Consider the following 13221-nt stretch of genomic DNA (forward strand, 5'->3'; position numbering starts at 1 on the left):
CGTTGTTCAACTGCAAAGTTTATTTAACAGAGCGCACATATTTACAGAGAGCTGTAACAGACCGTTGGACAAAGAGTGTATCAGCACAGAAAACATATCCGCATCTTCTGTTGGGATGATTGTCTCTGCCAGAATGAAACAGCTTATCGTACAAAAATACATCTTTCTTTTTACCTAAGGCACTGCTCTAAAGTCTAAAAAGTACTACCATGTGCTGCGCAGCAAACGCAGGAAGAAGGCTGAGGGTTTCCTATTGCAGTCGTTGGGGAAAGAACACTTCTAGTTCCAGCAAAACCATTTTCATCAACCGCTGAAAAGGCAGCTGCCATTGGGATGATTCATCCGAATGGAAGTATCAGCCAAGTGTTCATAGCAGGATGGGAGACAGCTATTCTTTAAATTAATCGCCTCGTTGTTCAGTGTCTCTGTTACAGGAGACGTAAGAGCAAGACTGCATTATTACTTCTAGCAGCAGCTTTTGGAAGATGCTTGGTTAATCTCTTCGTGCTGCAAAAGCAGGCAAGATTCAGGTTAAATAGATTACTTAATGCAGGCTTTAGGGGAAGGGAAATATATATGCAGCTTGCAGTCACTATTATAAAGCTAGAACAGGAATACTTGAAGTAATTAACATGAACAAAATATGACTTCAACGGTCTAATACTGTTATGTACACAATAAAATAATACTTACACGAGTGTAGATAAATAATTCAAAAGGAAAACACTTTTAAAAGCATGACACGTTAAACTGCACTATGACAAACGTATCCAGATATTCAACAGTTTTGCAGTAAATTAGTGCACAGGCTGTAAAATGTTTTGATGTTTTCCAATAGATTAAAACATATTAGTGATGACACAACACTGCATTTTGAAACCGCCCATATTTTTATGTTAGAAAATAAGACATTTTGCCAGAACATTGTCACTGGTGTTCAGCTTTAACACACATTGAGGAAGTCTTCAAATGCCATTTTAGGAATATGCAAAATCCAGCCAGTAGCTAACTGGGAAGTCCCCAGGGGCACACTGCTGTTACACTGATAGCAAAACAAAAAGACTCAAGCAGGTTAGTGTAAAGTCTGTAAAAGGGAAATGAGCATTACTTGAACAAGGACATCCTCTCTAACAACTAAACTAAACAAATGGAAAAGAAACATCAGCACAATAGTCTCCCTGAAATGTTTCAAGGTGCAAATCTAGAAGTTTATCAGCCCTCTCTGGTGTTACTTATTTTTTGCAAACTTGAAGATGGATGAAGGTAAACAAGCAGCTTTTCAAAACAAGGCCTTCGGTACTTGATAGAGCACTGGATTACTGAAGTGCAATCAGATTATTTCCAGGTCTCAAGTGTTCACAGTTCTGTCCAAAGAGCAAAGAAAAGAAAGTGTAACCATCATACTGTGTGTATTCTACATAAATCTGTCCTCACTGTCAGAGTGCTGTTCATCCAGCAAGGTAAGTGCAGAACCACCTCTAACAGTGCAACATCAGCATAGTCGCTTTTCTTTCAAAAACAAAACATGTGAGTATTCATTTCCAGAGCTGTGTATGTAACTCTTAAAGCACATTATCTCCAAACACATTCAAGTTCAGAATTAAAAGGCAACACTTTCTTCACTAAGAAATGAATGATTTTGAGCGTAAGAAAACGCGATCAGCAGAATCACATGAAATCACTCTGGTCTCAGACTACGCAGCAGAGGCCCAAAGGAAGTCTCAGCGTGTCTCTATGTCCATCAGACCACAACTCACAAGACGCAGAGTGACAGAGGAGACTCAGGAAACAGTTCAGTCTAGAAAAGTGCTACACTTTAATTAAAAAAAAAAAAAAGTGCTACACATCACTGAAAGAAACTGCGGATACCAAGTCTTGTTTCTTCCCACTGTCATTTACTTCATCTGTTCACGCAGTCGTTCATCTCATGGACAGAGATTTCTGCTCTGAGTGCGTTCACATGGGGTTTAGCTCCAACAACTGAGCAGTTTAATCTTAAGAAAACCAGCACACCAAGGCCTCTCTGACACTACGCTGCATCACGGTCTGGGTTCTCAAGTACGTGGGCTTCAGATGCAGCCTGATTTCTTCCAGAAAATTCTGATTATTATGTGTGTAGCTTTATGACTCCTCCTAAGACGTAACACAACCGTTTGTGGAATTTAAAGTTGGTGTTACTCTCCTTCAGTGAAGCAAAAGCCTATTCTACAGTAAGTATAGAGGACAGGCACCTTGCCAGAGCATGAAGAGACCTCTTAAAGACCATGCAGGTCAGCATCAAGGAGTTACAGAACACGCCTAGGAGTGGAAAGGGGAAAGTAGCCGGGTCTTGTCTGTAGAGTTACATCAGACACCTATTAAACTGTTAGTATCTTCAAAAGTAACACGTTCCATTTAAGACATCTTAGAAGAAATCAGAATAGAAGAACACAACAGATGGGCTTGAGTGCTGACAGGGGATGCAGGAGCTAAACAAGAGCTTGGCTTTGTCTTTGGAAGAGCCTTCGTGTCAGGCCTTAGGTGCTGCATAGAGCAAATCGCTAACAAGGCATCAACTGGTGGCTTCTTTTGACAGAATGCAAGTTGCAAGCACTAAAGAAAGAGCTTTTCCTCCAGTCTACACACTGGAGAAAGTGCTTTGAAAATAAGAAGCTGAAGTTAAGGCAAGGAGAGTAAAAATACAGCAAAGTTAATTACCTAGCCAGAGGAGGAGATAGATGGGGAAATCAGCTTGAATTACCTGATGAAGAATCTATAGGTTTGGTCAATGAATTCACTGCACCATCTTCCTCATAAGTCAATTTGGGACTAGAAGGTATTGTAGCAGCATCATTCAAGTTTTGATTACAGTTACCAGCAGAGATGCTGTCTGAACTCAGTTTGGTTGACTTGGAATGTACTCCAATGTCAGTGAATTCCTCGCAAGTCCACAGATCAGATTTTCCATTAAGATTCTGAATAAGTCCACTTGTATGATCAGCTTCATTAACACCCAACTTCACTGAGTCATCGATAACCATTTCTTTTGCAGGATGGCTACAAAAAGCAAACAGATTATTTGTATTACAATTTGTGGATTTTTAACCTCTAGATTCATTACAGGCCAGCCAATTAGTCGGCATACCTTGCAAAGCACTGCATATCCTGAAAGGCAGTCCTAGACAAGGTCCTGCAGCTGCCACGTGGGATCTCACTTCCAAGAACCAGTGCAGAGGAATGACTCACCACCATGTAACTGCTTTTTAACTACACTAAGACTTCTCAGGTAAGGTCTGGCTCCAGAACTGACAGTAGGAACCAGCAGATTTAAAGACTTACTCTTAAAATTCTATTTCAGTAATATGCATTTCTCCTTTTGTTACCCCTCCAGTTAGACTTCTTAAATACAGAACTGATCCTCAGAATACTGCATATCTTTAAAGAGATTCAAACTCAGAGTGATGAATTTTCATTCATTTTTGAGAAAATAATGAAAATGTCTTCATAATTCACCACTAGTGGAATTCATTTTTTAATCACTTTGCACAGAGTTCACAATGCCATTTCTAAATCATTAGTGTTTAGATAAGCAAATGGAACTAGCATCAGAAGACAAATTTTCCAGCAGTAGATGCAAATATTTTATGTTTAAGAAGATAAATTTTGGAAAACAACAACAATATTCATAAAAGGAGGCTTTTGTGTTCTATCTGGTGTTTCAGCAGCACTGAGATTGTTCTACAGTTTCTACAGGTTATTTTTTTTTTGTCCCCCTCCTCCTTGTTTAATGTTTTGTTAATGAAAAGTTACTTGAAGGGAAAAGACTTGAAGCCAATATCTTTCTTTATAAGTAACACTGCTGTGTTGCTGGCAAAGCCAGTAATGTCAACATGTGTCATCTGAGCAGACAATTCTCCATAACTGCCTCTCCACGAGCCAGTATACTGACAACAGTCACACACCACATACAGAAAAATACCAGCAAACTAGTGGGTGCAAAATCTGACCCAATGCTAAATGCAGATCTAAAACTAATTAAAAAAGAAAAAAAAGAAAGGGATTTCTTGAGCGACAGAGAACTGCTCGACAGTGCAGACTCACCTGGAATCCTTCAATTCAGTAAAAAGTAGAGACCCCTCATCACTTTTCAAATCACTGCCATTCATAAATACTTCACTGGCCTTCAGCTCTGTCACAGTGTGTTGCTCAGGCTCTGTAGAGATCAAGCTCCGTGCAGTCTGTACACAACCCTCTGTCTCCCCTTTGACTTCCTGGGGTAAGTCAATGCCATTCAGCTTTCCTGAAAGCATTGGGGAAAGAAAAACAAGACAACACAGCTTCAGGAACAGTGCTGCTATTCTAAATGAATAAAATGCAAGAGTCAAATTGACCCTCCCTTGCCAAAAATCTGAGGCATTGTTTCAATGCAGAAATCAATCGATAGACAAGCTGCCTATAACGATGTATTTGTTTTCCATCTTTAAAAATACACTTGTGAGGAGTGTATTTTCCTCACACAGATCGTTTTACATTTCATCATTTTTGATTTCTTCTGTGGGATGGAATTGGGTTTAAGAAGAAAGATCTCAAGTAAAAAGACTCTGTGGTACTTCTAGGACTTGTGTCCCAGGTAATCACAGCTGACGCCATTAACTGATCTGACATTTTTAACACACCTGAAATGTCACTGAGACACTGACAGCAACTTAGATCTGACTTATCACATTTCCTTACCGGGTTGATCAGCCTTCTCAAGTCCCAGCTCTTCCTCCTCTTCTATATCCTCTCCCTCCATGACCTCACAGGCAGACTTTCCTTCATTCTGCAACTGAATTCCCACAGTGTTACTCACAACAGCTCACTACCAAGAAGCTTTTCAAAAATGGTTCAAGCACGGCTCCCACGCAGGGCTGTTGTGCACCAAGCAGCAAGGCCACACTGCTCCAAAGGCTGACAGACAACCTGCAACCATGGCTGGGGACAGGGAGTCAACTAAGAGGGCTGCTGGAGCTGACTTGACTTTTCAGGTCACTCAACAACAAGCAGATCTGCTGAGCCAGAGCACGTAAACATGTGGGAGACTTGCTTCCATCCCCTGCCTAGGAAATACTCCCGAGTTCCCTTTCCAAAGTGTGCAATAAATATTTATTGGTTTTCAGCCACATGGTATCAAAATAGGATGGCATTTTGAACAGTAGGAGAAGGATGACTGTTTAAAAAAATAAAATCCACTACTAACCAGTGCTTTGTGTACCTGGTCAGAAAGTGGTAATGCCAGATCACAGTGTTTCTGTATGCGCTGAACAAAAATGCATCAGACAAAGACCTCTGAAACAGCAATGCAAAAGGATGTGTACAATGTATGCAAGCTACTGAAAGTTATTCTGGTACATTAGCACTTGGACCTTCACATGCAAGCTGGTTTGAGGCTAACAGAAGAACAAAGGTTACAAGACAAAGACAAAGGCTTTACACAAGGCTTCAGAAGGGCCTTTACACAAATCTAAGCAAATAAGTACCTTGGATTCGTTTTGATCCGATTTTCGTGTTCTTTTCATTATTTCTTCAATTCTCTGTTAAAAAGTGGAAAATATTTACAATGATAGAGTTTTATTTCAGCACTCTGGTTTAAATTTTCATCAATTATCATATATTTTCTTATTTCATACACTTATTACTTCACTCACTGCTTTTAAAGCTCACAAGTCACAGCTGACTTAAAACAACTACTACTGCTTCTGCTTGAATGAATCTGAGACAGACTGCCTGCTCAGTTTATTTTAGTGCTAACACTTAACCCCTGTTCTAAGGGTAAGAGACTTCTCTGCTCTTGGAACAGCATACCTTTTTTCTTTCAAGCCTTTCCTGCATATTTTGCTGCATAATTCTCTCTCTTTCCAGCCGCTGTCTTTCAGCCTCTTCTTGAGCTTTTGCTTCAGCTTCTTCCCTCTGAAAATAAAGAGAACAGAAAGAAAAGCATTCAGTGAAAAACTCATCTCCAAGAATTCAAAGCAGACCAGTTACAGAGATTCTGGTGTAACACAGACAGGAACTGCAGACAATCACTATTTAATAGGAGCACACATTGCAGCTAAATGCCAACTATACAGCTACCAATGTGAAATTTATACTAGTATGACATTCAAAACCTGACTTGGAAAGAAAAACAGTATGCATGGCTATATTATCATTATGCAAACGCTTTGGATGATGCAAATGGATGCTGTTGGGCTGCCTAGGCTTCAAACTTCATGATGAAGTTTTTCTAAGAAGAACAATTTACAAAGTAGCAGAACAGCAATTGAGTTCTGTATGTCACAAGCTTAATTCAAAAATTTTGCCAGTCAGGCATTGTTGTTAAAAGGAACTCTGTGCTGAGTATCTTCTGCTCTTTCTTCACTAGAAAATCTTTTTCACTACGACTGGAAAGAAAATAAAAGTACAGTCAACACTACGTAACTGTTATAAATTTAAGCAAGCTTTTAAAGAAATGCTTAGACACATATCAATGCTATCCTTAAGATACAGCTCTCTAAACACAAACCATCTCACTACAAGCTCTCATCTGTAAAGCTGCTTTGATTTTCTAAATCAATCTCATTTAAAGAAAGTCCACTTTCTTCAAAGCAAGAGTTTCTTTCACTTGGAAAGATGCCTTTATAGAAAGGCACAAAGGTATTAGCTGTGGAAGGCTATTTCTCAATTAGAAAAGCAGACTTGGAAGCACAACTGATCTTCCTTTTTACTCGTGTGGGAACAGAGGACATCAGATGACTTTCCAGGCAGACCAACCATATTCTTGTAACTCACAGCAGTATGTTGGTAAAACAGTCTTAATACAATACATTTGTGTGTGCAAAATAACATCCCAGATGGCTAAAAAAACCCAAACAACTCCAAAATGTGTGCTTTTGTCCCATACTTGAACCTATCAAAAGCTAACAGAAATCACACAGGCTAAGGCAAGGCAAGGACTTCACAACATTCTCCAACCAATCTCAGCTGAAAGCAAACCTGGTGCTGAAGCTCTGCAAGCTTTTCCTGTTCTTCCTGTTCTCGGCGGATTCTCTCCTCTTCAGCTTGTCTTTGTTGTTCCTCATAAACCAGCCTCTTTTCTTCCTCCTGCTTGCGGAGCTCCTCTTCCCGTCGTGCTCTTTCTTCAACTGCTCTCTTGGCCATTTCTTCTTCTCTGACTCTAGTGTTGTCAAAATATAAATATGCATTTGTAAGCATGCATGCGAGACAGACTAGGAAAGCAAGGATTTCTACTTCAGTCAATCACAGAGTGACTTCATAAGGACAGTTTCTGTTGTAGATTCACAGATGTCACCAGTCAGACCAGCCCAAGGAAACGCACAAACACTTGGAGGAAACTATGTGCACCTTGATGTTCTTTGCTGATTAAAACAAGTCCAAGACCAGTTGTTTCAATAATGGAATGTTCCACTGAGACATGTATTATGAGACAACACCTTAATAACAGTCGCTGCATCCCTCATAGGAATGCAACTTTCAGTGTCTTAACAAATCTAGACAGATTTCAGAAACAACTTCCTTTTACAGCCTTAGTACCAGTGGTATACTGGAGGTGTCACACGGTCACACACATCCAAACTGATCCAATATGGGCATGACATGTTTCTGATAAAACATCAATATCAGACTGCATTTAAGTTCAGGCCAGCTTTATACCTGTGAGTAGAAAACATACAAAATCTGATATTGTAATGTTCAGAAAAGCACACACAGGTAATCCCCAATCTGGAGTAAAGTCAGTACAAAGCTGTAGTTTTTAACAACTTCTATCTGGTAAACAAGGGTATTCTGATTTGTTGCTTTGAATTATTTGGCTGCAACATTTCTGATCCAGATGTTGGACCAGTAGAACAAGATTTCACATACTCACTGCCTGAGTTCATCAGAGGAAAGTTTTGTACAGAGAGGCTGAATATTTCAAGACAACTAAGCAAAGAGTGTAAAAAGCACATTCTAGATTTGAAACAGAATTAGCAAGGGTGACTGTCTGGAAAAGAAAGCAGTGATCTGCACTGTGACCACGCATCACATGCATGCTGAGGTACAGACTAACAACAGACAAGCAACTTGTCCCATCTCAAACTCAATGCTTAGGGAAACGTACAGCTGAAATGTCCACACCAACCACACCAACGGCAGGAAGCATCACCCCCTTCTCCCACAGTTACCTTTCCTCTTCCTGTCTCTGAATTCTCTCTTGGTCTTCTCTCTCTCTCTGCTCCCGTGCTAAACGCCGTTTTTCTGCCAAGATTTTAGCAGCTTCTTCAGCTGTGGTGGTCCCTGCTGCTGCTTTGCTACCTGACTCTGCTAAGTGGAAAAGAAACTGCTGTTAAAAAGCCCATGTAACTTAACTTTAGGAAAGATGTTATCACCATATGATGACAATTCTTTTTTGCCACTAACATTTAGATCAGCCCCCATCACCCAGCAGCAAGCATCTCTGCATACAGAGACCCACACGAGCCAAAGGGTGATTCTGAAGGGGTGCCCAATGATGCTGAAATAATTCATTTCAATCACACTGTTCCAGTCATGCTGCAGACAATATGGTTAATGATACTCTCCAATTACCATAGTACTTTATAACGTATTCCTAAAGGACAGACTCAGTCTAGAATAATTAGATGTATCTAAAGAAAAGTGAAAAAAAATTGCTTCAGGAAATACATTAAATTTTCTTCAAATAAAATAGAATGCACTTTCATGATTATAAAGAGGAAATATTAATTCTAAAATCTGCCCTCTTTCATAACATTAATGCCTTTGTATTTGTAGAGTATCATCATTTTACCCGGCCTTGAAGGCTCACACTAATTACTTCAGTAATATCATGTGTTAGCAACAAATCATTTTCCAATTTACATGGAGATGAGAATGGTTCCAGTACCAGGTTAACAGGTTTTTATATAGCCTGCCATTTATGGCTGCTCATGCCCTGCCTGGTGTTACCATGTCTCAATCTCAGAGATACTATTATAAATTAACATTAAACAAAAAAACACAAACAAATCTTGTCAGCCAGTTACACTCAATAAATATTTTAAGAACTCTGATGGCTATCAGTTATTCCCACTCTATAAATATTACTTTTCCATGACAATAGCTCATCTACACATTCACAGAATTAGCTCTCGGTGTCAGCAGAGCAAAAGCAGGATAATATTGGTGAGGAATGCCTTTCTTTTTTAATATTTCACACATTAGCACATACATGTCTGCTTAATTTTTATAAAGCCTTCCAGCTGAGGTCATTTTAACAAACGTGACATCAGTTATTTTTTCCTTCTGATCTAAAGACAACACATTCAAAACACAATGCCATCATTAGGCACTTTAATACCAAAAAACTGCTTATGTCCCACAGCCACATAATCGCTACCTGCAGCTACAAAGCCTAATTTCACCAAGTACACTCAGCAGCTGAATCAGGCTTGTGTTATGTGCATAAGAATTCTTACAGCCCCAGGGAAAAGATTCCAGACAGACAGAGAGCATTCACCAGATCTAGCACACGCTGTACATATCTGGAATAAGAGCCTCAGCCACAGAAAGGCACTCACCTTCTTTGGTCTTTGTGCTAGCCGCTCCCGCATCCCTGTCCAAGGCTGATGGGGCACCTTGCTCGTGTCCTGTTGCTTCTGTGCTCTTCTCCTTTGGTTTGCTCTCTGCTTCAGTTTTCTTTTTGGTAATGTTGATAACACCTGGTGTGAGAGGTGGGCGTTGGATGGGTGCTGGTTTATGGATCGGAGTAGGAGATGGCGGCCTCTGTTTTGATACGCCAGGCGAAGGCGGGCGAGTCTTCTGTCTGCAGGAGTAAAGAACATTTTTCAGGGACAACGCTGAAAATCCCAAGTACACTACGGAGCTGAGAGATCCAGCCAGAACACACACCTAACTGCAGATGGTGATGGAGGACGCTTCACCAAATTGGCAGGAGAAGGGGATCTTCTACGGGCAGACACCGATGGAGAGGAAGGGCGACGCAACCCAGAACCTGGGGATGGTTTCTCAGTCTCTGATTTCTAAGAAGATAGACAAAAATAAAATGCTCACTACAGGATACGTTAAAGACAGGGTAGCTGCTGCCATAAGCACACTAATTTTCAGCAATGTGTACTTCTGTGTTCCAAAACACAGATCCAGTCAGGATGTTATCTAAATTATCCTTCAGGAGCCACAGGCAGCAGACAGCTTGCTTTTAAAATACCGGAATGATCAAGGACTGTAAAACTGCAATGCAGTTTCAATACTGTATTTCTGAAGCATATATGAAGTGATATAGGACATCTGCTGCATCAGGATCCCATCCTGAGCGCTTCCAAACCCCGAATTAATACAAACCTAATTCCTCTGGAATTTCAACAAACCTGGGTTGGATCTGGTGAACTTGCGTCAGATGAAGATACAGAGGACTTCAATCTGTCGATGCTACGACTGCGCACGGGCACTTTAGGAGTTGGGACTGGGGAATTGATGGAACTGGCTGAAGCTGAACGAGGACAGAGGTGAGATTCTATAAAAGTTAGGAATTTGACAAGACAAAACAAGAACCAAGTGCACAGCATAAGAATAGGAGAAAAGGAAGAGGGAGAGAGAGAAAAAGAAAGATTGTGTGTTAGAAACCGCACAGAGAAACACCACAGGAAGTGCACATTGCAATGGGTCATGGACACAGACACCACCACCACACGATTAGTACTTTGGAAGCAGCAGCACTAAGAACAAAACCACTCTGAAAGCAGCAATCTGACGGAGATAAAAATAAAATGCTTTTCCAAACAATGCTGAAATAAGCAATATGGTAGTGTTACTTTGATTCCAGTCAAGCTGCATCTTATCACAAATGCTTCACAACAGTGTTAAAGGCTTATCATAATTCTTTACAAGTTCTTCATGACTGGTTCAAATTTTAAGCACGTTCCCCCCCATGCTCATGGGGAAATCTTCCTTCTTTTGTAAGAGTTTCACAGCAGCATTACATGAGGAATCTGAGCACTACTTTACAAACCTATCTTGTGAAATCAGCATTTAAGCAACATTATTTTATTCTACTTTGCCTCTCTGACCCCTATATTACAATATATTTGTGCCCTTTATCCACATTACCAAATCAAACTATGCTGAGAAAAAGAACCATATCAAGAGAAAAGGGTCAACTGTGAAACCACAATAGCTTTCATGTGGTAACTGTCAATCGCTTCACAAGTAATATAATTTCTTTCAACATTGTATTGTCTAAATACTTTCTTCACTAAAATAATTATAGATGGAAAAGCATACATATATGTAAAAATCTGAAACTAGATGTGATTTATCTGTATATGAAAAAATTCTGACAGATGCCAGCAATTAGTTTTGTCACTTTATGGAAAATACATTTTATTTTTATATTTAAAGCATTTGTGTAAGGAGAACTGCATTCTGTTTGTGCTTAGTTTGTGCTAAAGTACTTTTAAGTAAATTGATAAGACAGTAAGTTATCTTTAATTCAGCAATAGTGAGTAAGTCACATGCTGTCAGCAACAGTGAAAAAGATGGCATTTCCCCACATAACACAAACTGAAATATTCATGGTAAAATAAAAGTGGCATATAGACAGGTGTGCAAAAATGTGACCACTACAAACCAAAAACCTGAGTTTCATACAAGGGGAGCAGTGCAGAAATGTTACTGTTACCAACAAGGATCAAGTTAAGTGGCATAAGATCAAAAATAAAGATGGAGGAATCTACTAAAGAGGAAATAAGCAAAACTGGGAACACAAGTTATAAGGTAAGAGAGGAGAAAGGACTCTGCATTGGTTCCACATACGTATTTACTGGGGTATGCTCAACACCAGTAACAATTACAAGGCATGTGGGATGCAGCCAGGGCTTGCAGCTGAGATGATGTAGAAATTCCTGTGCTACTACTGAGCTGAGCCACTGTGTGAGCTTACCAGCTCCATTTGGACCAGTGTAAAATTGCATGAGCCAGCCAGTATGTGCTGCTGCTGGTGTGCCTCTATGCCTACAGTCAGCCCGAGTGAAGCAGCTCAGGGCTCCCAGCCCTTATGGTAAGGCCATTCCTTCCCCACGTTTGTACGTTTCTCCCACTAAAGAAATCCAGACCTTGCACTTATTCTTTCAGCCTCCTTTGAGATGATTTGTTGTTTTTTCCCCCCTTTTGTTTAATTTCCTGGTACTGTTTTCTGACCAGTCTGTCTCAGATTCATTTGAGCGTACACTCCAATGTAGATCTCTCAGTCAGTTAAGAACAACAAAACCACAAACAAACAAACTGGCACCATAATTTAAAAGCCAGTATTATTCTCTGGTTTTGCAAAGCAAACATGCAACACAGCATATGAATTGGTTGTTACTGACCCAAGAAAACATTGGATAAGTAATATTATACATAACCACATATCAGGTATCTGATTCACACTGATGGGTAGCACAGTTAGTTACTGTTATGTTCTTGTTTGCAGAACAATTGCAAAAACCTTTCAGGCTTGCTGCCTTCCTGTTACCTGAGGGATCCTGTCCATCAGCCGACAATGTAGCAGCACTTTTACTCCTAGCTAAGGAGGCCTGAGTGGGGGCGAGGAGGCGACTGATTACGCTACTGTCCAGAGGACTGACCTGGGAACGACGAGCTAAACGATGGGAACAAATCAAAAAGGATCCAACATGAAATCATATAATGAAAAAGACAAGCAGTACAAAGCAAAGGAGGTTTGTAAGCATCACTGCAAATCGTAACAGTTTTGGAAGAAAAACACCGAAGTCATGGAGATGGAAACCAAAACTAAAAGCTCAGAAAGGTTAAATGCTGCAATCTCTTATGCTGCACTTGTCCTTGGTTTGCTTGATACCAATTAAATTAATGAGTAGAATGACATGCATATAAAAGAAATGAGTGCTGAAGTCGGTTAAAACATGAAGTTTTTTTACCAGCTCTTCAGAGCTATACACCCTGGATTGCAGGAAAGGTGTTCTGATGTGATACAAAGGTTTGCAAAGCAAAGCCAATGATTATCACCGGGCAACACTCACACAGATTCACATGGCACCCAGCATTTTCCCATACAGGAAAGATTCTGAAACAGAATAAAGTTTCCACTGCTGGCAACAGCTGCTAAAAAGGAAAGTTTCAGAACTGTTAACTCAAAAGGAAAAAGAGTGTTAGAGAAGTTTCTAGTCTTCTGCATTAGGATGAGGTGCT

At 40.1% G+C, this 13221-nt stretch overlaps 1 protein-coding gene across 1 annotated transcript in view; it reads right to left on the reverse strand.

Annotated features, from left to right (window-relative positions):
- MAP7D3 (MAP7 domain containing 3) overlaps positions 1–13221 on the reverse strand; it is a 35927-nt gene continuing 22706 nt past the window's right edge. Inside the window, exons 10-20 of the mRNA XM_042825394.1 lie at positions 12527–12652; positions 10383–10504; positions 9907–10037; positions 9576–9820; positions 8184–8319; positions 6994–7174; positions 5824–5928; positions 5499–5552; positions 4714–4807; positions 4081–4279; positions 1–3036 (exon numbers count right to left, since the gene is read on the reverse strand). Of these exons, the coding sequence (XP_042681328.1) occupies positions 2727–3036; positions 4081–4279; positions 4714–4807; positions 5499–5552; positions 5824–5928; positions 6994–7174; positions 8184–8319; positions 9576–9820; positions 9907–10037; positions 10383–10504; positions 12527–12652 (1703 nt within the window). The 3' untranslated portion in view covers positions 1–2726. The remainder of the gene's footprint in view (positions 3037–4080; positions 4280–4713; positions 4808–5498; positions 5553–5823; positions 5929–6993; positions 7175–8183; positions 8320–9575; positions 9821–9906; positions 10038–10382; positions 10505–12526; positions 12653–13221) is intronic.

The sequence above is a fragment of the Centrocercus urophasianus genome, unplaced genomic scaffold (assembly GCF_019232065.1).
Source record: "Centrocercus urophasianus isolate 14NV4802_14NV808 unplaced genomic scaffold, USGS_Curo_1.0 seq_24, whole genome shotgun sequence".
NCBI classification, from domain to species: Eukaryota; Metazoa; Chordata; class Aves; order Galliformes; family Phasianidae; genus Centrocercus; species Centrocercus urophasianus.